The sequence below is a fragment of the Thermobia domestica genome, chromosome 9 (genome assembly GCF_964235325.1).
Source record: "Thermobia domestica chromosome 9, izTheDome1.hap1.1, whole genome shotgun sequence".
Lineage (NCBI taxonomy): Eukaryota > Metazoa > Arthropoda > Insecta > Zygentoma > Lepismatidae > Thermobia > Thermobia domestica.
The window spans coordinates 273,023,270-273,046,237 of NC_137462.1; the positions used below are offsets into that span (position 1 = coordinate 273,023,270).

The 22,968-nt window shown below is 34.7% G+C and overlaps 1 protein-coding gene across 2 annotated transcripts in view; it reads right to left on the reverse strand.

Moving 5' to 3' along the window:
- The window catches only part of LOC145660698 (limbic system-associated membrane protein-like), a 1,132,467-nt gene that overhangs the window by 544,212 nt on the left and 565,287 nt on the right, over positions 1-22,968 (reverse strand). For both annotated transcript variants that reach the window (XM_081726051.1, XM_081726050.1), the window contains exon 2: positions 22,791-22,907. In XM_081726051.1, coding sequence (XP_081582177.1) covers positions 22,791-22,907 — 117 coding nt within the window. The remainder of the gene's footprint in view (positions 1-22,790; positions 22,908-22,968) is intronic.

Consider the following 22,968-nt stretch of genomic DNA (forward strand, 5'->3'; position numbering starts at 1 on the left):
AGATTTTTCGAAAAGACGGTTGAGGCAGACGTTTCTAAAAAAAAAAAGACAGACTACGCGTGCACTGCCAAGACTTGTGTTAACTCATTTACCTATCTAATGATTTCCTCTTCTTTCCTCATTGTGTTTTCTCTCCGCTTTGCTCAGATTGTAGAAAAGCGCTCGTACGCCATAAGTCGACGAGTTCGCAATAACTGCTACAGAGGGCACTACTGTTAACCATGAGACAACATAAATTTATTGTCTCATCTTGAAAATGAGACAAGAGTCGAGACAAGAACTGTATTTTAGAATTCGAGACGAGATAAGAATTTTTTTCTAGTCTCGTGGACATCACTAGTTTACCCAAGTCTTAGATCTCATAACACTTGCTTCAGTATTACATTATTAATAGTACAATAAAACTATAAATTGATAAAGGAATTGTACGAACACAATGAAGAGAATTTATCAACTTTAAAGATATTGAAAGATATTACACAATATTTTACAGTAATAAATATAGTTTAAGTGTTGTTGTATCACTCCAGCGTTTCCCAACCGGTGTGCCGTGAATGGACCGCTGGTGTGCCGGGAGGAAATCGAAACAAATTATTAATTCTATAGCAACCAAATTACAAGACATAGGAAAAAAATGTATATTTTTGTATTTCACATTACTATGAATTTCTACCATGAAAAAAATTACTGCAATTGTAATATATTATTCTACATCTATTACTGTGTAGCAGACAGTATTTCGGCTTGTATACATTTCCACGGTTAGCTGCTATGTTACGTTTCAATTGAGAGTCATACTAACACCGAGAAATGGAAGCACTTGTACGGTACGCGTCAAGTGAACGTTCGTAGAACACTCATTCGCATGTGAATGACAGCACAACACTTTGTTCAACAGGTGTGTTTTGACTTAACGCATCGCAAGCTGTGTGATTGCAATAATATGCACCGGTTTTGGTTGAAACAGCAAAGTTAAAATTACAAAACATTTGTTTGTTCGTTCGCTATTTAGTGATCTTCGGTCTTAGCGAAAAAGAAAACGTATTTTTAAAAATCTGAGTCCTTTATTTCTTGCAATTGTTTTCTATTTTAAAATTATAATAAAAAATAAGCATAATGAATTAGCATAGGGGAAAACCAGTGATCGAGATTTCATCTCTGTGAGAAGTAAATCAGTAATCACAGAAAAAAAATTACCATGGTATTTTATATTTGCAAATAATAATAATATCTATGAGTGTGCCGCAAGAATTCAAGTTACACCCGTAGTGTGCCGCAAGTTGAAAAAGGGTTGGGAAACGCTGTATCACTTCCTTCCTGGACCTTTTGTGGAATTTCCAAACCAATAAATGTATTTTTGCCAACCAAAGGTTCGAAATTTTTTGAACACTTCTCGTATACTTCCATTTCATTTTCAAAATAATGAAAAATTACCATTTTCAGCAGTATTTTATGGTCGTTACCTTTCAAATGGGGAAAAACGTATCATTGCAAAAAGGAAGAACACAGTGTAATAATGATCATGTATACTACAAATACAAGATTTTCTTCTAAACATGTACAAAGTGTTTATCCATTCATACGTACATAGAGAGCAAGAAGAAACTGCAAAGATAACAGAGAGAAGAAGGTAAAAATAGAAGACGTTGAAATGCCGTAAAAGCAAGCAAGCAAGTAACTCCCTAAGGAGACAGCTTGGTTAAAGTGCTTTTTCGAATATATATATATATATATATATATATATATATATATATATATATATATATATATATATATATATATATATATATATGTGTGTGTGTGTGTGTGTGTGTGTGTGTGTGTAGTATAACAAAGCATACAGCCATTCTTTTCTGTTTCTTTCTCGCCATCCTGTATACTATATTCTAGGAGTTAGCTAGCGTTTTCCATATCGTTCCAAGTGGATACATGTTAGCTACTGTTACCGGGTATAAGTTAAGGATGAATATATATGCGACTATTATGGCTTGTTTCTGTTTTTATCCACCCACCCCCCTCCACAACCACCCACCGCATTTGCTTGGGGAGAAAGTAGAAGAAGAATGTGGTTGACTGACTCCTTAAGGCATAGCAAATAAGCAATGTTTTTCATTTAGTTTAACTTTTCCTCTTAATGAGGTAGCTCTTTAGTTTTTATTTTTCATTTTTTTTTTGGGTAAAACTCTCTTCTTCGCTTATCTCTCTATGTTGTGGTAAACACTTAGCCGACAATTACTTCCTCTTTTATGACTCTTGTGTAAAGAATTGTCTTGTGTGCCCTACGCGAATAATCTGGTGGAAAACGAAAAAAAAGGGGAAAAAAATAAGAACAATAACGTATCTCTCATATATATAATTTTCAAAAGAACAACAGCCTTTTCTTGTATGTCTGCCGTGCATGAAAAAATAGAATAAAATGTGTTTGTGTATGTGTTGTGTGTGTGTGCACACATAAGTAAATGTATTTAATGTTCTACGTAGCTTCTCCAGCATTGTTACTTTTCGTAAAACACCACTTAGGCGTACTGAAAGTCTATAGGGAATGCTAACTGTGTATCTTCAACTGCGAACTAAGTTTTTTTAAACAAAAAATATTCAGGGAGGGGCCATTGTAGCTCAGTAGTAGACCACTTAACTCTAATGCGTGAGGTCCTTAGTTCGTTTCTCAGCCAAACAAGATTGTGGTGGACAACAGCGTGTCCGTGGGTTTTCTCGGAGTACTCCCGTTTCCTCCCACGTTCTCTTTCTTCCAATTCTTCCATCATCATTCACTTGCCTAAATCATCCATCTCCAAGGGCGCCCATGTTGTGGTTTCCAAGAGGAGGCAAGTATAAGCGACATTTCAAATGTAGTCTCAAATTTTACGGTAACTATTCTAAAAAAAAAAACCTATTCGGTTTTCGATCTTCCGAAGCACAATTTCCTCTAAAGGGGGGGGTGTAAACGCCCCAGTTTCACGTTTAGCTTTCCCGGGGTTTGAGTCCGACTGGAGTCGAACCTCGGTTCAGCTGAAAACGCTACAGATGCGAGGATTCGTTCGCTGGGCTGCCTAAATATGACTTCCCCTCCTACTTCACTTCTAGACCAACCCCTCTCCGAACGGATTCCAGGGCTTTGGAGAAAGGAAAGTCTTAAAAGTGGAATAAAAAAAAAATTGCAAGTGCCAAAAAAAATGCTTTGCTCCCGATCTTCTTTCATATAACACATGCTGCATGGCTGAAAAAGGAAAATGTTTCTCTAATTTCGATTTTCTGGGAATAGCTGCACTGACTTTCATTGTGCTGTATAATTTATACAAAAACGAAAATGGGTAGCCAGAAAAATTATTAGAAATTAATTAACGAAGAATATTGCCAAGTTAATTAAATAAAAAAAAAATAATGTTTTAAGTGAAAGTCAGCTCAGCTAGATCCCTATGTAGCAATACTCAAAGCTTTGTTATTCTGCCTAAATTGAGATTAGAGGGAATCTGAACTTGATTGAATAGAAAAGATAACACTGAATTTGGATAACATTGAGAGAATTCTTATTTTATTTTATATAAGAAAAATAGCAACAGGTAACAACATTTGATGAAAACATTTGCATTAAAAAAAAATGACCTTCTATTGAACTTTTGCTGTGAAGGTTCTTAATTTAAAAAAAATGAATTTACTACATGAACATTGAAATAGCTTTCTAAATTTTGAATGTCTGCAAAATTACATAATGCTGATATGTAATATTAATACAAACGGTTTTTAAATTATATTACGATTCTTTAATTAAAATGCAAGTTTGTAACAAGATTTTAAATTACAAGTTAATTATCATATTTCATTTGATAAATTTGAATAGTTTCCCTATCATATACCAATTACTTGCATTGACAATACCAGAATCGAATCTATGTTTGATTAGTTTGATCAGTTACTTAAATGACGGAAAACTTTTAGAAAAGTATAGAAGAATAGCAAGATAGAATATTGCTTAATGAAAATTTAAGATTATAGGGGTCATGACCTTTAATTTTGAGTTACTTGAAAGAAGATTGACAAGGAAAATGAAGTATAGTGAATGATATATTTTTAGAGTATATATAATTCAATTTCATAATTTGCTTTATATTTCTGAGAGCAAACTAATAATACTAGTTAATACTAATACAAAAATACCATAGTTGTATTCACACACTTGACATAGATGATTCACACTTGACATAAACATACATTACTATAAATCAATACACAGGAAATTAAATCACAAATGTACTTCTAGAGATCGATCTTTCTTGGCCAATATTTATACTCTACATTACTTTAGGTCGTCGACGCCTATTTTCTCTAACAACTACCTATAGAAAGAGACTAAAGTTTAAATATGATTTTAAAATTAATCGTAATACTTTATGTTTGCTTACACACATTTCGTCATATGTATTCCATTTTCTATACTTCGTACAATAACCAAAAATTATCTGAGATACTTTCTTTCCAACACAATGGAAGTGTAGTAGTAGTCTATCAATAACAAAACAAATATTTCTTGTTTTAAAGTAAAATCTATTCCTGTCCCTTGAGATACCTTTTATCTTAGGGGCTGAATAACTTAATAATGACCAATTATATTCTGAAGTTATTATTTAAAATAATTTAACGTAAGTTACTTTTCGATTTTGTTATAGATTATATTAATTAACAATGACTATGTATAATAACTGATGTTTCCAAAATAGAAAAAAAATGAAAAAAAATAAAGCTGGTTTCCGTAGTGATGAAGATACGATGATTTAACTGCACTTGAAACTTTTCATAATTCATTTCAGGATTCTCTCTAAAACACACACACAAAAAAATGTACTTCAAATAAGTTTATCACTGCATGATCAAACTTTAAATTAAAAAAAATGAGTAGCGTTTCTGGGAAGTTGGCCACTAAAAATCCCTCAAACATTTATGTTCTTTTGTCACTTCAATCGCGGGCAAATGACTGTTGAGTCAGTGGTAGTCAACATCTGAATAAATGGGTCAAGAAAAGGGGCAATTTAAAAAATGATAACAGAAGTCTCATTTCGATCATCTGGACACTTCCAAACTGACCCATATAATACAAATTATTTGGCGTCCCTTTGGGCGTCTTGAAAGTATTCGTGCCAAGAAAGATTTATATGAAAATGGAAAACGCCTCCCAATAGGAAAGCAAGTATAGATCCTACCTAGTCTTTTAATTTTACACGACACGTAGAATCCTCATGTCCCACTTGGAGTCCGGTGTTAAAGCATCCAGCTGGACCTTGCACTCGCTTTTTGGAGAAGACACAGAGTACCATTTTATACACACACAAACTGTCCATTTCAATACGAGAGAGAGTTCAAGTTGTGCAGGAATTCGGGATATCAGCACCTTCGTTGCTACGACACTAACTATGAGTATTTATTTCCTGAACATATTTGTATAATAACGATAAATAAAAATATACATATGTGTGCAAAGGCGTTGTGAAGAAATCGTTATGTCTTGTGTTCTCGCTGCACGCTTCCTGTAGCAACTGACTTAGTTTTTAAAATCTTGTCTTTCTCTCTCTTCTGTTAATTTTTGAATTTTCTTCTCTCTGTGTGGGTGTGTTTGTGTGTCCGTTAAAATGGCTTGGGTTTCTCCGCCACCCGAGAGCGATAAATTGCCATGGTGACAGCAAGGGTCCTCGGATCTTCAGTGAGATGACCACTGCTCTGTTTTTTTTTTAAAGATATTCTTCTCTATCCAGACTCCAAACAGAACACGAGAAAAAAAATACATACAAAGTGAAACAAAAAATAAAAATACAAATTTTATTTAATAATACATACACAATTGTGAGGGGTGACGACTGTCATACCAGCTTGCCCCCCCTGATGGGCGCCCTTGTCCGCTCCCTTAGGCTAAAGAGTATAATCGTGGGATGTTAAACAGAAAGATTTTATTTCATTTCATAAAAAAAAAACATTTCTTCAACTGAAAAAGAAACCTTCATATGAAATCTTAAAACTTGTAGCAATAAAATTTATAATTAGCAGTGTGATTTCCCTAAAGAACCGCCACTGTTCTGTTTAAAGATAATAGCACAGAGTTTGTTACAGATAAACGAGCTGAACCTGCGCTCTCTACACAGCGCTGTATTCACATATGAGCATGAATCTCCTTGTTATTCCTCACAACATCTGTATATGTCCCTTTACAGACACAAGTGAAGGACGTGTTGATAAAAATCAGCAAGGGATATCATAAAGGGGAGATTTTTTCGATTATTTTTTTTCAAGATTTGAGCCTGCTTCCGGTTGGAGTTTCTAATTCATGTATGACCAGTGTTTTCTTTCTTCTTGCATGCAGTATGTAATAAGCAAATACATTACATATACAATTAATTATAATGTCAGTTATATATGGTGTTCATTGGGCAAAACACTCAAAAAATAAAGATTTATCTTAAGACTTGAGAAACGGTTATCCTTCCTTTTTAAGTATTATTTGACCATGGAACAACGCCTGATACATATACAACCCCAATATACAACATTGTGGTGTTGGAATGTATAACACATATGATATGATGCTTTAGTTTTTTCTCTTTTAATTTCAACGCTTCCAGTATACCCTAAAAAAAATGTAGTAAAGAAATAATGGCCATTTTTTTAAATATTCAATTCGAACTGGACAATCTACGCAAAATTTCCAATCGATCAGTGAAAACGTCATCTTTCTAGAGCCTGTAGTTTCCGAGATCTCATTTGCGAAAGGTTTGACCACAAACATATAAACATATATAGTTTGAAAGAACTCTGAAGATGGAAGCACAATTCACATGCATTGATTTTAGAGAAGGCTTATTAAAATACAAAGGCTTTGAATAATAATTTTATATCATAAACTTTATGAAAAAGATGTAGTTAACTAATTTGGACTATTTAAATTACAAATACTTAAAATGTTTGTCTCTGTTAAACGTGAAATCACACATAACCGTAAATGAAATATTTGAAAGATAAAGTTATAGGTTGGAGCTCAGGCGCTTTTAATTGCTCTTGTAGCATTTTAATAAATAGATAGGTAGTGAGAACATTTTTTTGACACAAGACCGTACCTAGCTACGTGCGTTCAACCAAGTTCCGTACAATATCAATTAAAATAGCTTCATAGTTTATATGCCACGTATCTATTGACTTCTAATTTTAGCAAAAATAGTCCTAAATAGTATAGCGTTGCCGGTTTACTCCAGTATAGAGAATCACTCTAACGAAAAAGATTGTCCTACATTCCCCAGAAGCGTTAGCTTCAGATCTCTTTCTCTCTACTTAAAAGCGTACTACCCAGCTGCCACTAGCGCGCTCGCGGACCGCGAAATAGTTAATCTGGCGATAAATAGTGGCGGGGCTCCTTTCAGCCTCACGTGAAGCCGCAATATGTATGAGGATAATCGAAAAAGCTGGGAGCGACCAGCATCTCTTCGTATGCAGAGAACACGCTGCCAGCTCTCAGAAAAAGAACAAAATCCACGAATAAACGGGAAATTGCTCGTTAGAAAAGAAAAGAGCTGGCTACATATATCATATAGATAATTAGGGTATAGAAGAATATTTGTATATCCTTAATCATTATATAGAGAAATGTATTATTATTATTATTATTATTATTATTATTATTATTATTATTATTATTATTATTATTATTATTATTATTATTGTTATTGATGATGATGTCTTTGTGTGGGTAGGTGTATGCGTTCATGCAACATTTATCAAATTTCTGCCTTCAGAAGAGGAGCAAACGCAGTGACCATAGAGGTGCCCAACCTTCTCTCGCCAATTATACTTCTCCCTAATTTCTCCTTATATGTATCCCCACCTCACAAGAAGTATTAGCTAGTTTTTAAACTTACTCAACAGTTATTAGTTTGAAATATCCCTTCCCTGAATATATCTTTGATTAAAGGATGTAATTTTTGTAGGTATATTACAAATTTTTATGTGAATTTTCAACTACTATTTAGTTCATATCTGTGAACGAAAATTAGAGGCTGTCCAAATATGGGTGTGGAGATTATTTATGTAAATTAGCTGGGTCGAACGGTATAAGGAATGGTTAAGAATCCCAGGGTAGAAAAGAACAATTAATTAAAAATAAGAAAAGGAATTGGTTGGAACTTTGCTTGAAAGAGAACTGTGTCATGAAGGACGTGCTAGAAGGTACGGTGGAAGGAAAAAGAGGGAAGAGAAAGTTATGACAAACATGTTAGCTATAACAATTATTTGTTCCTCCCAGTTCTAGAAATAATAATGAAACATGCGAATTTAACCCATTGTGTCCCCTTGGCAATTTAAGTTGCCACGGCAATTTTTCGTTATAGCGCAGAAATTCATGGATTGGAATTGCTGGTTTTAACCGTAAAGTTACTTTGGAGTCTGTTTCGTCATAGCATCGTTGCATTTTCTTTGTATTATATATTGACGTAAGGTTAGCACTGTTTTTAGCTACAATGTGTTTTGAGGAGAAAGACTCAACTGGATTGATTTCAAAGACTCCAGAAGGAAGGATTGAAGGTCTGTAAAGGAGGGATTAACTTGATTTTAATAGTTATGTTTTCGCAGTGTATTTTCTCCCTCAAAATTGTAACTTTCCAAAATGTTCCTTTTTTAAAAAAAAAATATGTATGTGCCATTTGGCAACTTAAGTTGCCGGCCTAAAAGACAAAAAAAAATATTTTTCAAAAATATTCTAATTTCTATTTTAGAGTACTATTAAAACCAAATAGGCGAAAAGAAACTTTTCAAAATACCACTGGGGAATTCTGGGCACTAATGGGTTAAAATTCCCTAGAACTGACAAACCATTAACCTACGTCATTTTTAACAACACAAAATCAAAGTGCTTAATTCGCTATTGTTTTGTGCTCATAAACATTGATATAATGAACCAACTCACAAATTTCAACTATCTTAGCTGCTTTATGTTCCCTATTCCAGTTTACTTTTACGCTAAAAGAATGTTTTTAATTGATGTGAAATTAATAACTAAATAGTTTTGATTCCAAATTAGACGGTATTATAAATGATATTCCAACATCACTATTCTGCATGCTAGATGCTTAAAACTACTGAAAACATCTGTCTAATGACTTTAAAAGTGTGGCTGCAAGAAAACGCCAATTAACTAGGAAATGTAAATCAAGAAACTCCCTTTCCTCTTATTTTAGCCACGAATATACGGTAATGGCTTAGAAGCACGCCAGCGTTCTTATTTGGTCTCTCTGCTGTTAGCTCTTAAAGCCTTAAGCTAAGTTCGTTGCGCAAAAGAACTCAAATTTAAAGTTTTATTTACAAATTACAGCCTCTGCATCTATTTCTTGTGGTGTGTGTGTGTGTGTGCACATATATATATGTATACAGTGCACATAAAACCACTCTTTCCTCTTTCACTGAGAGCGTAAATGTCATACGAGGTCGCAAATTATCAACATCATCTCGCATTAGTTGATCACTTTTCGTAAAACTGAAAGAAGTGTTACATAAAGTATATTTTAGAAAGTACACATTTTAAAGTTTCTGTGATACACTCACGTGGAAGTTATATATATATATATATATATATATATATATAGTGCAGTAGAAAAGGCCATGATAATCTGATTTCATATCTTGTAACTGGGAAAACTAGAAGGTAAAATCTAGAAAATTTAAGATCCATAAAACGGACTTCTTTTTGACACGTAAATCGTTTTGTCTATTCCCAATGATTCTTCGGGAACAACAATATATGAAATTCTAATCTATCTATCTATATAAATTAAAATAAAAGTGACTATGTTTATGACCTAATAACTCTTGAACCATCCGACCGATCTCGGAACAAATTTTCAACATAGATTAGGTTCGAACCTGGGATGGTTTTCATCATTTCACTTTGACGATACAACTTAGAGGAGGGGAGGGGAAGATATATAAAAATAATTAAAAATGACCGATATTAGCGCCGAATCCATTCCCCATCAGGATCCTGCCGCCTACAATCGGACAATTTGTCCATGCCGACCAGATGCCGCGGTCGGATTGCCGGCGCCGGACACCGGCGTCTTTCCGCGCGGTTTTCGACCGCGACGAATAGTTGCCTTGTCGAGCAGTCGGCAAACAGCCGGAAATGAGCATTAAATGCGCCGGCGCCGCCATCGAAAAGAGACCGGCTCATAAGGAGTCGGCAGAGGGTCGGAAAGAGGCCTTTCCGACTTTTTTGCCGACTCTGACGGTCGGCAACAGTCGGCAAAGGGTATTTTATTTTACGATTTCCGACCGCATTGCCGCCGCGGCAAAAGGTCTGCAACTTTGAACAAGTAGATCGTCGTGCCGCCGCGAACAGGTACCGGCTGCCTCCGGCGGCCTACCACCGTCGACGGCGGCAATCCCTCTTTCCGACCGCGACTTCCTGATGGAATTGTTTTCGGGGTCGCTAAGTGAACACTTCCGATGCCATTTAAATCCAAATTCAGCCCTGCAACTTAGGGGAGGAGAAGGAGGGATATATCAGAGAGTGCTTCAGTAATAGTAAAACATGACTGACTAACAAAACATATTGCTAATTTTTCTTATTTTAATTCAGCGAAGAGGTTAATTGACGTTAGTCCCTTGTAAATTTACAACATACATTAGTTTCTATATAAAACTTACAAGAAATTAGAATATCTTATAGGCCCACTATCGTCGTTTCGAAAGAGTCGTTCTATGGAGACAAAAAGACATAAATGATAAATATTTAAAAAAAAATAATCTAATAGATCTAAAAAAATTCGAAATTCCACCTTTTAAAATTTCATACTATAATGCATGAAGCAATATTTCATACCAATGTCCTGGCACAGTGAAGAAGGCGTTACATTAATTATCATATAAAGACAGCATTCGGAATTCACATAACATATTTTTATAGTTTTCCATGTAATTAATAATTTCGTTTATATTAATTATTTTTCAACTGATTGTAGTGTACTTTTTAAGATTTTTTTTAGTTTCTATTTCTTACATGTTTTAAAGAATGATTATTATCGACGAGAATTCTGTCGATGAATTTGAAGCTTAACATACATAAAACAAAACCATGCCTGTTGTTCTGTATGGTTACGACACATGGCCGCTTACTTTAAGGGATGAATCAGACTGAAAGTATTTCAGAATAAAATCTTGGGACGAATATTCGGACCCAAGAGGCATGGGAATGGGGTTTGGCCGAAACTTCATAACGAAGAACTGCTTAATTTATATCGTTTACCAAACATTGTTAGGGTCATCAAGTCTAAGAGGTTCAGGTGGGCAGGTCATGTAGCCAGGATGGAAGAAAGTAGGAACGCTTCGAAAATTTTAACTGGAAATCCAATCGAAAAACGTTCATTAGGAAGACCTAGGCACAGATGAGAGAACAATATTAAGATGAATCTTGCAGAAATAGGAATACAAAGTAGACTGGATCCAGTTGGCTACGGACAGAAGTCATGGAGAGCTTTTGTGAACGTAGCACTGACTTCCGGGTTCTATAAATACGGATGATACGGTTATAATACCTAAAACCGAAGGAGGACTACAGGAGATGATTCACAAAATAGTTGACACTGGAAAACTGTATGGAATGGAAATTAACATCAAAAAGTCGAAAGTCATGAGAATATTCCGTGGAAACACGCCCTTACGGATCAGAGTAGAAGAAAGAGAAGTTGAACAGATCGATAATTTCAAGTATCTGGGAAATATTTTGACGAGAGACGCTTACTGCACCAAAGAGATCAGATCAAGAATTGCCATAGCTAAAGAAGCATTCAACAAGAAAAGATCACTCTTAACTAGCAGGCTCAATATTGGACTTAAGAAGAAGTTGGTCAAGTGATATATAAGGAGTATTGGACTGTATGGTTCAGAGACTTGGACATTACAGAAGTTAGAGAAGAAATATTTAGAGAGCTTGGAAATGTGGTGTTTGAGGAAGATGGAGAAGATAAAATGGACAGAGAGAGTAACAAACGAAGATGTTTTAAAACTGATAGGAGAGAAGAGGACACTTCTAGCCACCATTCTTCGTAGAAAGGCCAATTGGATTGGACACATCTTGAGAAGAAATTGTCTTCTTCACACCGCCATAAAAGGAAAGATGGAAGGGAAACGAGGAATAATAATAACACAGCTGATCGATGATTTGAAAGATAGGAGAAAATATTGGGAGTTAAAAGAGGAAGCTGAAGATCGACAAAAGTGGAAGAAACATTTTCAAGCCCAAATCTAAAATTGAAAAAAAGAAAAATCCTCATTAGTCCCAGGACCTGCCGAAAAGCAGAATACCTAATAATAATAATAGATCATAGAGTTAGTTAGTTATAGATTAACACATGCATTTGAGTTGTGTAGTCCTGGATTCGATTTCTAGCAGAACACAAATCTTGCAGTAAAGATTCAGCATACCGATATAATTGGGATGGTACTTCATTTTAAAAGATTTCAAAGTAATGGCGTCGGAAATCGATGCTATGGCCCACTTATATAGTTTCTTTCCTTATGTATGGGCTATTTTTATATGACTTTTAATAATTGACATTTTAGTTCTATTAACCGAGCCTAATAGTATAGTAGTCATTAAATGCTCTTTGAAGACACTCCACAACAATTAACCAACTTTTTAGTAGTTTGATAATAAGCTACATCAATATTACCATCTTTAATTCTAAAGAGATGATAATAAACATTTGAAAAGGAGTGATCCCAATGAAGATCCTTGTGGAACTCCTATATGAACTTTCTTAATATTGGTAATAACTTTATTTTTAGTGCCGCAAACAGCTTTCAGGTCGTAGCTGGTGGACTTAATCATAATAATTGGGAATTGCGTTAACATGTTATTCAAAATAAAGGAAGAATCGTAGCTAAAATAGCTGATTACAGGAAAAGCAGAGTACTGGAAATTGGCAGCAATGATTTTTTTTTTTTTTTTATGAGAATGAACAAGAGTCCTTGAGATCAAATTACTTCTACGCAATTTTACGTAACTGGGAACAGGATAATTGAACGTGAATATTTTTCAATATACGGTTGTTTATATCTTCTTTGATGTTCAACAATATAGGGGGGGGGGGAATATCGTACTCATATTACTTAGCTTCATATGAACATATCTCTTTTCTCTCTTTGCACATACACTCATATACACATGTTCAATTTTTATTATACATATATATTTATTGAATTTTGGTCTCCCAGGGCTAAACTTTTACGGTGGCTGTTTGTGAAAAGAGTTCTGAAAAGTCTGTTTCCTCCGGCTTCAATATTGATCCATGTAGAGGAAAACAGTGATAATAAGTAGCCTTTGGCCACCTGTGAGCCTACCCCTCAGACCCCCCCTCGTAGCTCAGTCTCCTGTCTCGCGCCTCTTAAACCCACAATTCCACCGAAATTCAAGTTTCTCTAGTTGTTTCAACTACTACCTAAAAGATAAGATTTTGTATCCCAAGGAAAGGCCCATTTAAATAACATGGAGATTTTTCATCTCAACTTTAGACCCTCCAAAAACCAAAAATATTCAGTTTTGGCAGTTTTTCTGTGGGCTAGTCTTGTAAGGCTATAATCATCCCAAATTTCATCATTCTAATCGTGCTGGAAGTGTCTGAACACTTTGGGGGTAAAAGATGTTCCATATAAATAACATTGGAAAGATTTTTCAATTATCCATAAAACCACATTAAAATTGGATTTTTTAAAATTTTGGTTATTTATTTAGGTAACGCTAATGAAAACGTACAAGTATACCGAATTTCAAGTTTTTATTCCTTTTCTAAGTACCTAAAACATGACATTATAGGTCCAAAAAAAAAAAAAAGCCCATTTAAATAACTGGGGAATTTCTTCATTGCCCCTTTAGACCCCCTAAAAATTAAAAATATTCAATTTTAATAATTTTCATATGGGTTAGTCCAGTGATGAATCTAAGGGAGGCAATAGGAGCTATAGCCCCCCTTTATGCTCAGGTATACACTGGATAAAATGAGCTTCAATCCCGCTTTACACTAGATAAAGCGTCAAAGTACGGTTTAGTACCTCCCTTGATCATATCTTGGATTCAACAGTGGGTTAGTCCCGAAACGCTCCAATCATGCCAAAAATCAACTTTTCTGTCAACCGGAAGTACCCGTTATTCTATGTCAATGAGTACGTTCATGTTATTTTATGTAAAGTTAGGATAGGATTAGAATATATCTTAAATAAGTTTTTTCGTGGGGTTTTTGAATGTACTCGTACTCCTATTAAAATCTATTGCAAATACACAAGACTGAAATCTTCTATTATCCTTTATTCTTAATCTGTGCCGTGATTACTTCCTGAACCTTTTAAATCTATACTATTCATAAACTGTTTCTCTTAACATAACTTTCAATCGTGATCATATTTCTTACTACGGGGGCGCCGTGGCTCAGTGGTAGAGCGTTCACCTCCGGTGCTTGGGGTCCTGGGTTCGATCCCAGCTCGCGCTTTGTCAACTTTGTGGTGGACAAACACCGTGCTCGTGGGTTTTCTCGGGGTTCTCCCGTTTCCTCCCACTTTCATCATTCCACCATTTCTCTCATCCTCACCGTCTCCTTTAGCCTAACCAGCGTAACTGTGGGACGTAAAACTTACAGATTTTATTTCATTTTTTCATATTTCTTACTATTTATAATCTTCTACGTAATCTTAATTCACAAAATCAATATATCGTTCAACTGTATCTTGTCTGCATTCTATTTACACAGACTAACATTCATTTTTCCCTAGCAACAGTCTGTGTCACATTTGTAAGCACTTTGTGCCATTTTCATGTTCCAAAAATTCCCATCTCCTCGCACATTCTCATTCCACCATTTTTTCCATCATTATTCACTTGCCTAAATCATCCGTCTCCCTTAGCCTAAAAGATATATAATCGTGGGACGTTAAACGTAAAGATTTCCTTTCATTTTTGTTTTTGTTGTTTTCGTAATTCAACACATAAAAACAAAAACAAAAGACTTATTGACATTAATAATGAAGATTAAATGTGCCATATAAACATATTTTTTTTTTAAAAAAATAAAAACTGTTTTACAAACACGTTACGTACATTTCTATTTACTCATTAAACTAATGCTAGCAAGAAGAAAATAAGACAGAAATAACGGCTAACCTAGACCACGTAATTACAAATGAGATTGGATTTTCTCTCTACGTCGATATGCCATTAGATAAATTGTCACATGCTCTATCTCGATTTATAAACAGGAATACTCTTAACTTTGTTTTTATTTTAGATTTGTTCCATTTTGTCCCACGTTTTTTTTTTTTTTTTTTTTTTTACCCCAGCAAATTCTATTCCCTTAGTTCGTTTTAATATTTTTCGCTCGTAGGATGAGAGAGAGAGAGAGAGAAAAAAATAAGCTAGAACGAGAAGAAGAAGAAGAAAAAAAGGAATTAAAAGTGAAGGCACGAGATTTCGTCACGAATTATTGCATGCAGAGACAATTAGCACCTGGTCAGAAAATACAAACCATTTGTGATGTGCTCTTCCATGGCATAGTGTGGGAGTGGGAAGACTTGACCGTTTGGTCAACCCAGACACAGGGCGCCGGATGAAGGTAAAATAGGAAAGAAATCACGCGTTTCTGTACACCTCGTCCATCTTCCTTGAGTTTTTTTTCAAAGAAAGCTATATTTTTTTGTTTTCATGGAATCTTCATTATATAGGAATTCATTATTAGCCCAGCGTAAACATACATGCAACACTCAATACACAGAACATTCGTTCAATACCAATTTCTGCATAATAACGGAAACAGTTATGTAATATACACGATAAACACTACTGAAATAAATAAATAAATAACATAGTGGTGCCACTCTCCTGGCGTCCAAAGTATTCAACTTGTTACGAAATATCAATTGTATCTAGCTGATTTCAATTGTTTCACAACAGTTGGAAGTTTCGCAGTTACGCCACTATGTTAAATTGTCCCCTTTTCCTATTCATTTATATTGAGACGGTCATATATTCACATTTCTATTGCCTTTTCTCATAACTGTTCAAACTTTTCTTGATAAGCTACCACACCTCGAAAACTACTGATAAAATTAAACTTTCTTCGTTACGAAAGTTTGCTTACAATCAATACAAAGTACGTGAAATTATATTTCCCTTTCTTAATTGATAAGAGAAATACAAGTAACCCTGTACCTAACGAAGCCTTATGGTGACATACTTTATTTCGGCTATAGATGAGCTTCCGTTTAGTCCTCTCTGTTGGTCTAGTCGCTAGCGCGTTCGCCTTTAATGGGTACGGTGTCGGGTTCGACTTCCAGTATTAAAATTTGAACGTGTTACGATGATCTGGATCACACCTTAAACTCCAGGTCCCTGTCTAAAATACTCTCGGTGCTGAAAAAGGGACAACACCGAACTTCAACAAACATATATATGACGATAATCATACCTAATCAGCTGTATGGTTGGGAAACTTAGTCGCTTACTCTGAGGGAAGAACGCATATTGAAAGTACTTGAGAATAAAATCCGAAACTTCATAACGAGGAACTACATAATTTACACCATTTATCAAACATTGTTAGGATCATCAAGTCTAGGAGACTTAGGTGGGCAGGTCATGTACCCAGTATGGAAGAAAGTAGGAACGCTTTCAAAATCTCAACTGGAAGACCAATCGGAAAACGACCATTAGGAAGACCTAGGCGCAGATGGAAGGGCAATATTACGATGGCTCTCGCAGAAATAGGACATGAAAGAGGAAACTTGGTCCAGTTGTCTAAGGAGAGAAGTCAATGAAAGTGCTTTTGTTAACGCAAAATTGTATCTCCGGGTTGCATAAGTCATAGAGTTAGTAAGTTAGTTATCAAAATAGTGGAGGAAATCGTTTAAATAAACTGAAAAGAAGAATAACCAATAATTACTCGTTGTGATTTGTTATCAGATGTCATTGCCATTTAGCATGAATAGATTAAAACAAACAAGAAATAGTTAATAAGCAAAGTAACTTTCTTCGGGTCGTGAACTTTCTATTCGAAGAATTTAGACAGAAACACGTCTTTACTAAGATTGACAGTTCTAAGTTCGTTAAGAAAATAAGAATAAGAAATTACTTAACGTTTTCTTTTCTTCTTCTTCTTATTATTATTATTATTATTTGTGAGTTACAGAATATTTGCATGATGACAATACATAATTGAAACGGACAATATATCTTCCCGGAATACGTAATACCAATATAGGCTGTTATGGATTTAGGTCACTCACCAATTTCCTGGTAATGAAATCCATTCGTATTCGTAGACATTAAATGACAGGGGGAAAAAAACGGAGAAACAGAAAACAATTAACCTAAAGTATTGACCACGAAGAAGAGAACATGAACTGGCGCACGCTTCTATGTTCTCTTTTGTCTCTAATGAACGAATAATAAGCACCTTCTAGGAGTCTACAAATTAGCTTCTTTGTTTTCTTTTTTCTTCCCATATTGTCGTCTCAGGACCATATATGTGTACGTACACATCCAAATAGTAAATAACAATAAAACATGAAACAAAAGTTATGTGTTTGCTCGAGGTCAGAACATGGTAAAATCAATAGCGGAGGAAAAAAAAAATTATAAGAGGTTTCAATCATGTACACGGACCAATAAATACGCTATGTGGTAAGGGGAGGGGGAGGAAAATGACAAGATCGAAAATGAAAGAAGGATGTGCTGTCATATTACAACAAATGGAGAGAAGAATAAAAATAAACAAATAAAAAATAAAGAGCAGGAAGTACAAAAGCATGCAGATAACAACTATTATGATTTACTCAGAATATTGATTATTTTCTTTTTTCTTTTTTTATTTTTTAATCTGCTTTGATAATCTCTATCAGAGTATGTCAACACATACGGCAATCTTGTAGAGCTAATTATATACGATTCAATAAACAAATAAAAAAAATAAACTGTATACGAGTGCTAGTTGCTACCTATTACTACCTGGTAAAAAAAAATAAAACAATGTAAAAAGGAAACAAAACAACAACAACAAATGGACTAGGAGATAAATGGAATCCTGCATATATAGACTCCTTGAATAAACACCAGAGACACATTTGCATCGTTTAGCATTTGCGTGACAAAACTTCAGACATCCTGCATTACGGAAATATGGATATGTGACTCACAGAAACACACACAGTTTCTGTGTGCGTGTGTGAGAGAGAGAGAGAGAGAAAATTGGTGCGTGGTACCGTTTACATGTTATGTGAACGATATGTGTGAGACTTTGATAGTACCACATTTCTTTTTGATCTATAATTTATGTTATATTTTTTTCTGTTTTGGAAAACTATTTATTATGTGCTGTTGCTTCTGTGTGGTATTCCTCTTTGTCTTTTCGTCTATCATGACAAACTATTAATCGCGATAAATATATATATATATATATATATATATATATATATATATATATATATATATATATATATATATATATATATTAAATGAAATATACATGTTGTCTATTATAAAAAGCTGTTTCGCTCTTTTCCCTTCAATGGTCAAATTAATTGTATATATGATTGTTAATATATTCTCTACTTTTCAGCTATATTGTAAAACACATTGTATAGGACAATGGGCAATATGTTTTATTAAATTTAAGAGCTTATCATTAAATAAAGTATTCACTAATCAGTGGTGCCCCCCCTCATGTCCATGACGCACTCCCCCCTCAACTGTCTATCCGTAGGTGTTCTTCCATGAAAAAGAAAAATCTTTTCGATTAATTTTTACACCCCCTCAAACGTATTTATTTATAGATTTTAACCCCCCAAATATTTCAATGACGCAGTTTGCGTCATAGCCCCCCCTTGTGGGTACCCCTGCATTAATATTATTACTTTCTGGCAGTGAAAATGGTAAGGAATAGATATTATCAAATGTCATCGTTTTAACTACACAGCCATACTCAGACACAAATAAAAGTTCTATGCAGGGGACCCCAAAGTACGGATTTAATGTATTTTGTTATATTATACAGAATCCTAATTTCAGAATCCCAGGACGATTGATCAATCCCAGGACAATTCCTTTTTATGGGCGAAAAACTTGAGCGATTTTGGATAGAGAGGATAGACGTTTTCCGCCCATAACAAAAAATTGACTCGGTCGGTCGTCCTGGGGTTTTGAAATTTGATTCTGTAAAAAAAAAAAAAAAAAAATGAATCCATACTGGTGCACAGAACTTTTTTTTTTTAAAAAAAATAGCTATGTACGTCTATCCTCCCTATCCAAAATGGCTCAAGTTTTTCGCTCATGACAAAAAACTGACACGATTGATCTTCCTACGGTTTCGAAATTTGGATTCTGTGTATCGAAATACATCGAATCCGTAGCCTGGAGTCCGGTGAACAGAACTTTTAATTTGTGTGTATGTGTGTGTCTGTGTTATTAGAATGAGGCAATGGGGCTTACACGATTGTATTATTAGTACCTAATGTAAATGAAATGAAATGAAACCATTAAGTTTTTACATCCCACAGTTATGCCGGCTAGGCTAAAGGAGACGGTGATGATGAAAAATGAATGAAATGGTGGATTGATGAATATGGGAGGAGACAGGAGAACCCCGAGAAATCTCACGCACCCAGTGTTTGTCCACCACAAAGTTCACATGGCGCGAGGGTACATAATATTTTGTTTTTTATTCCACAAATTAACTAATGAACGAGAGCGATTTCTTGAACTCTTATTTTTTTGCAAAAGATAGCTAGAGTGGTTAACTCGGTCAAGTTCATTAGCAGAATCAATCTATTAACATTTTCACGTGTAACGATGAATTTAAAGATAGCTATCCATATCCCATTTACAATATATATAACGTTCCCTAGCTTCTATGCAACCTGCACAGTAGCAAAGAAATGTTGATTGCCTATAATAAAAGGATATTAAGCTTTTCTTACTGCAATTATGTCGTTCGAGTTAATTAATGGAGTCAATCCATTAAGATCCTCGCTGGTAAAGGTGATTTTAATGGTAGGTATCTATATTCCATATATGGAATCGAATTATCATCTTTACTGTTTTTAGCAGAGTTTATTTCACTATAACATGTAGCTATAGTTCAGTAGTAGTTTCCAACTTTGAGACACCCTGAAGGGTGTATGGGAAAACTCGCCAGGAAAGCACAAGCCTAAGCTGTCCTAAAACGTAAGTCCAGCTCAATCTCAATAGTTGCCCACAAACTCTATAAATAGATTTCGATTTAGAGGCCAAGTCCGAGTAAGGGCGAGTCTAGTATAAGATAGCGGGCCCAAGCCCTCAGTAATGAGGCTATTGAGCATGTGGTCTCTAGAACGTGAGTCTCATTGAGGTTAGAAAGATCGAATTCATGTGAGTGTAATCTAGAGATAGCTTAAGACTAATTGAAATTAAGAAGTGCAAGAATCATTTCATTAAGGATACTGAGCCTGATTCCGGTTACAAAATATCCATATGCATACTAGTACAGGATTACTAATACAGTTGGACATCGATAACTTAAAATCATTGATAACTCGATTTTTTTTACATTTTCTTGAACCCTCTATAACACTCAATGTTAAAATAACCTTTATAAGTTAAATGTTTAAAAATTACAATCTCGATAAGTCGAATTTTAAGGATTTCATAATCATATTTAAAATCCTTAAAAACTCGAATTTCCATATCTGCGAACGTCTATAAGTCGAATTTCTTTTGATGTGACCTCGATAACTCGAAACTATAACTTTATGTTTTTACGAAATTGTCATTGTCTCTTGTCCTGTCATTGCTGCTAATCTGTACTGTAATTATTTTTTTATATATATATAGGGACACGATGGCTGAGTGGTAGAGCGTTTACCTCTGGTTCGTTGGGTCACTAGTTCGATTCCCCAGCAAGTAAGTTTGTGGTGGACAACATCGTGCTCCTCAGTTTTCTCGGGGTATTCCCGTTTCCTCCCACTTTCTCATTCCACCAGTTCTATCATCACTCGCTTGCTTTAATTATCGTCTCCCGTAGCCAAACAGGCATAATCGTGGAACGTTAAACCGAATTTTATTTTATTTTATTTAAATTGTGTCTTGTTTGTGTATAGTATTTTAGAAAAATGAATGAACAGAGATTCGAGTTATAAAGATTATATAGTCACTTTTCATTAGGAACGCAGAACCTTGGTATCTCGAATTTCTGTTGTGGCCACTTTGACAGCTCGAACTTCGACTAATCGAAAAGCTCGATAGCTCGAATTATTATCTATTCCCTTTAAGTTCGAGTTATAGAGGTCCCGCTGTATGAGCCAAAGGAAATAATGAGAGATAATTACTCAAAGCCTTGAAGTCAAACGCGGGATATTATTTTAACACTTCTTTTATTCAATTGTATTTAGTAAAAGAAAGTATTTGAATTAAAGGTTATTTAATGGTTATACCTTAATGTTTTGCTTTAAGAACAAATTGAACTGCTTCGAGATAAATGTGGTAACTTATTGCTTTTTTTTTTTAAGCATTCCTTTGCCAAGAGAAGCCTATTCGAACACGAGAAAAGGCTATTTGATTCAACTGAATATCGAACCTGGAAAAATAATGTAAATGTATTTTTCTACAAAGCTTTATTATGTCTCTTCCCGATTTCACGGTTGCACTACATAATTCCCACCAAAAGTGTCCTTAATTTCTTGTTCGGCATTGTTTAGTGTCATTCTAAGGAAGCTGTATGTGTGTGTTACCTGATGATTATGCAACCGTGTGGTACATAATCGTATGGAGGGTTGTCAAACATTTACAACTTTCCTCAAACTCCCCGTCTGTGTTCGGAGGTTTCATCAAGAAAACTTTCCTTGGCTGACACAAAATTTTCCCTTTTTTTATCGAATTTTCCTGAGTTTGTTGAGTGTCCAATTCCTATGGCAGAAGTATGACAAGATCAATTTACAACTTATATTAAAGAAAGTGGCAACCATATTTGATTTTAACTTCTGTTTCTTTTACTTTTTCCTTCACTTTACAAAAGAAGAAAGAAAGAAAGAAAAAAGAAAAAATAGAGCCAGCCATGAACGGGGACCAATTATGCTACTGTGAACCAACACACACACATAAAATCCCTATTGTATTGGTTCATTTCTGAAGAATAAAGTTTAAACATTCATGTCAGTCAGCCAGTCTTCGCGAGAATTTATCTGGATTTTCACGTTTCATCAAAAAAATCCCTTTTCCCCTTTTTGCTAAATTTAGTTCACCTACGAAATTTCCCCACACGTTAAGGAAATTTGACTCAAACTACGAACACTGTTCCCCGTCACGAAGCATAGAAAAGCTTCAAAACCCTAAAATGTCAATGTTAAAGGTAACGAAAAAGTTGTTATACGAAAAAAAAAAATCTTTAAAGATTTTGGGAATTGTAAAGTTATTTAAATATATATAGTATAGTTGTAGAGAAAACTTTTCTTAAATACACACAAGTCACTATTATTATATAATAAAAATTGACAATAACTTAAAACCTACTTTGAGTTACGACAGTCTTATTCGGATAGTGCGATTTGATGAAGAACAATTTATTAAAATGTTGAGTATTATTGTTCCAGATATTATGCATAGCCTTTGATTGTTTTGAACTGTTAAATGAGATACTAATTGGGAGTCCTTCCGATTACAAAGTAACAAGAAAGAAAAAAAAGAAAACAAAACGCAATGCTTCGTGATTAAATTATTTTAAAATAAAAAAGACTGAATGATAGTGTTGACTTACCTAAGTTTTCCGCATCACACGGTAGAACTACTGTATCTCCGGTAACTATTCGGTAGGTTTGACCGACCGTCACAAACCGCGGGGTATCACCTTTGTCATACGTATTTTGAGGTGCACCTAAAAGAAAGAGAAAGAAGATATATATAAGAACACATTCGCATCACAAAATATTTAGCCA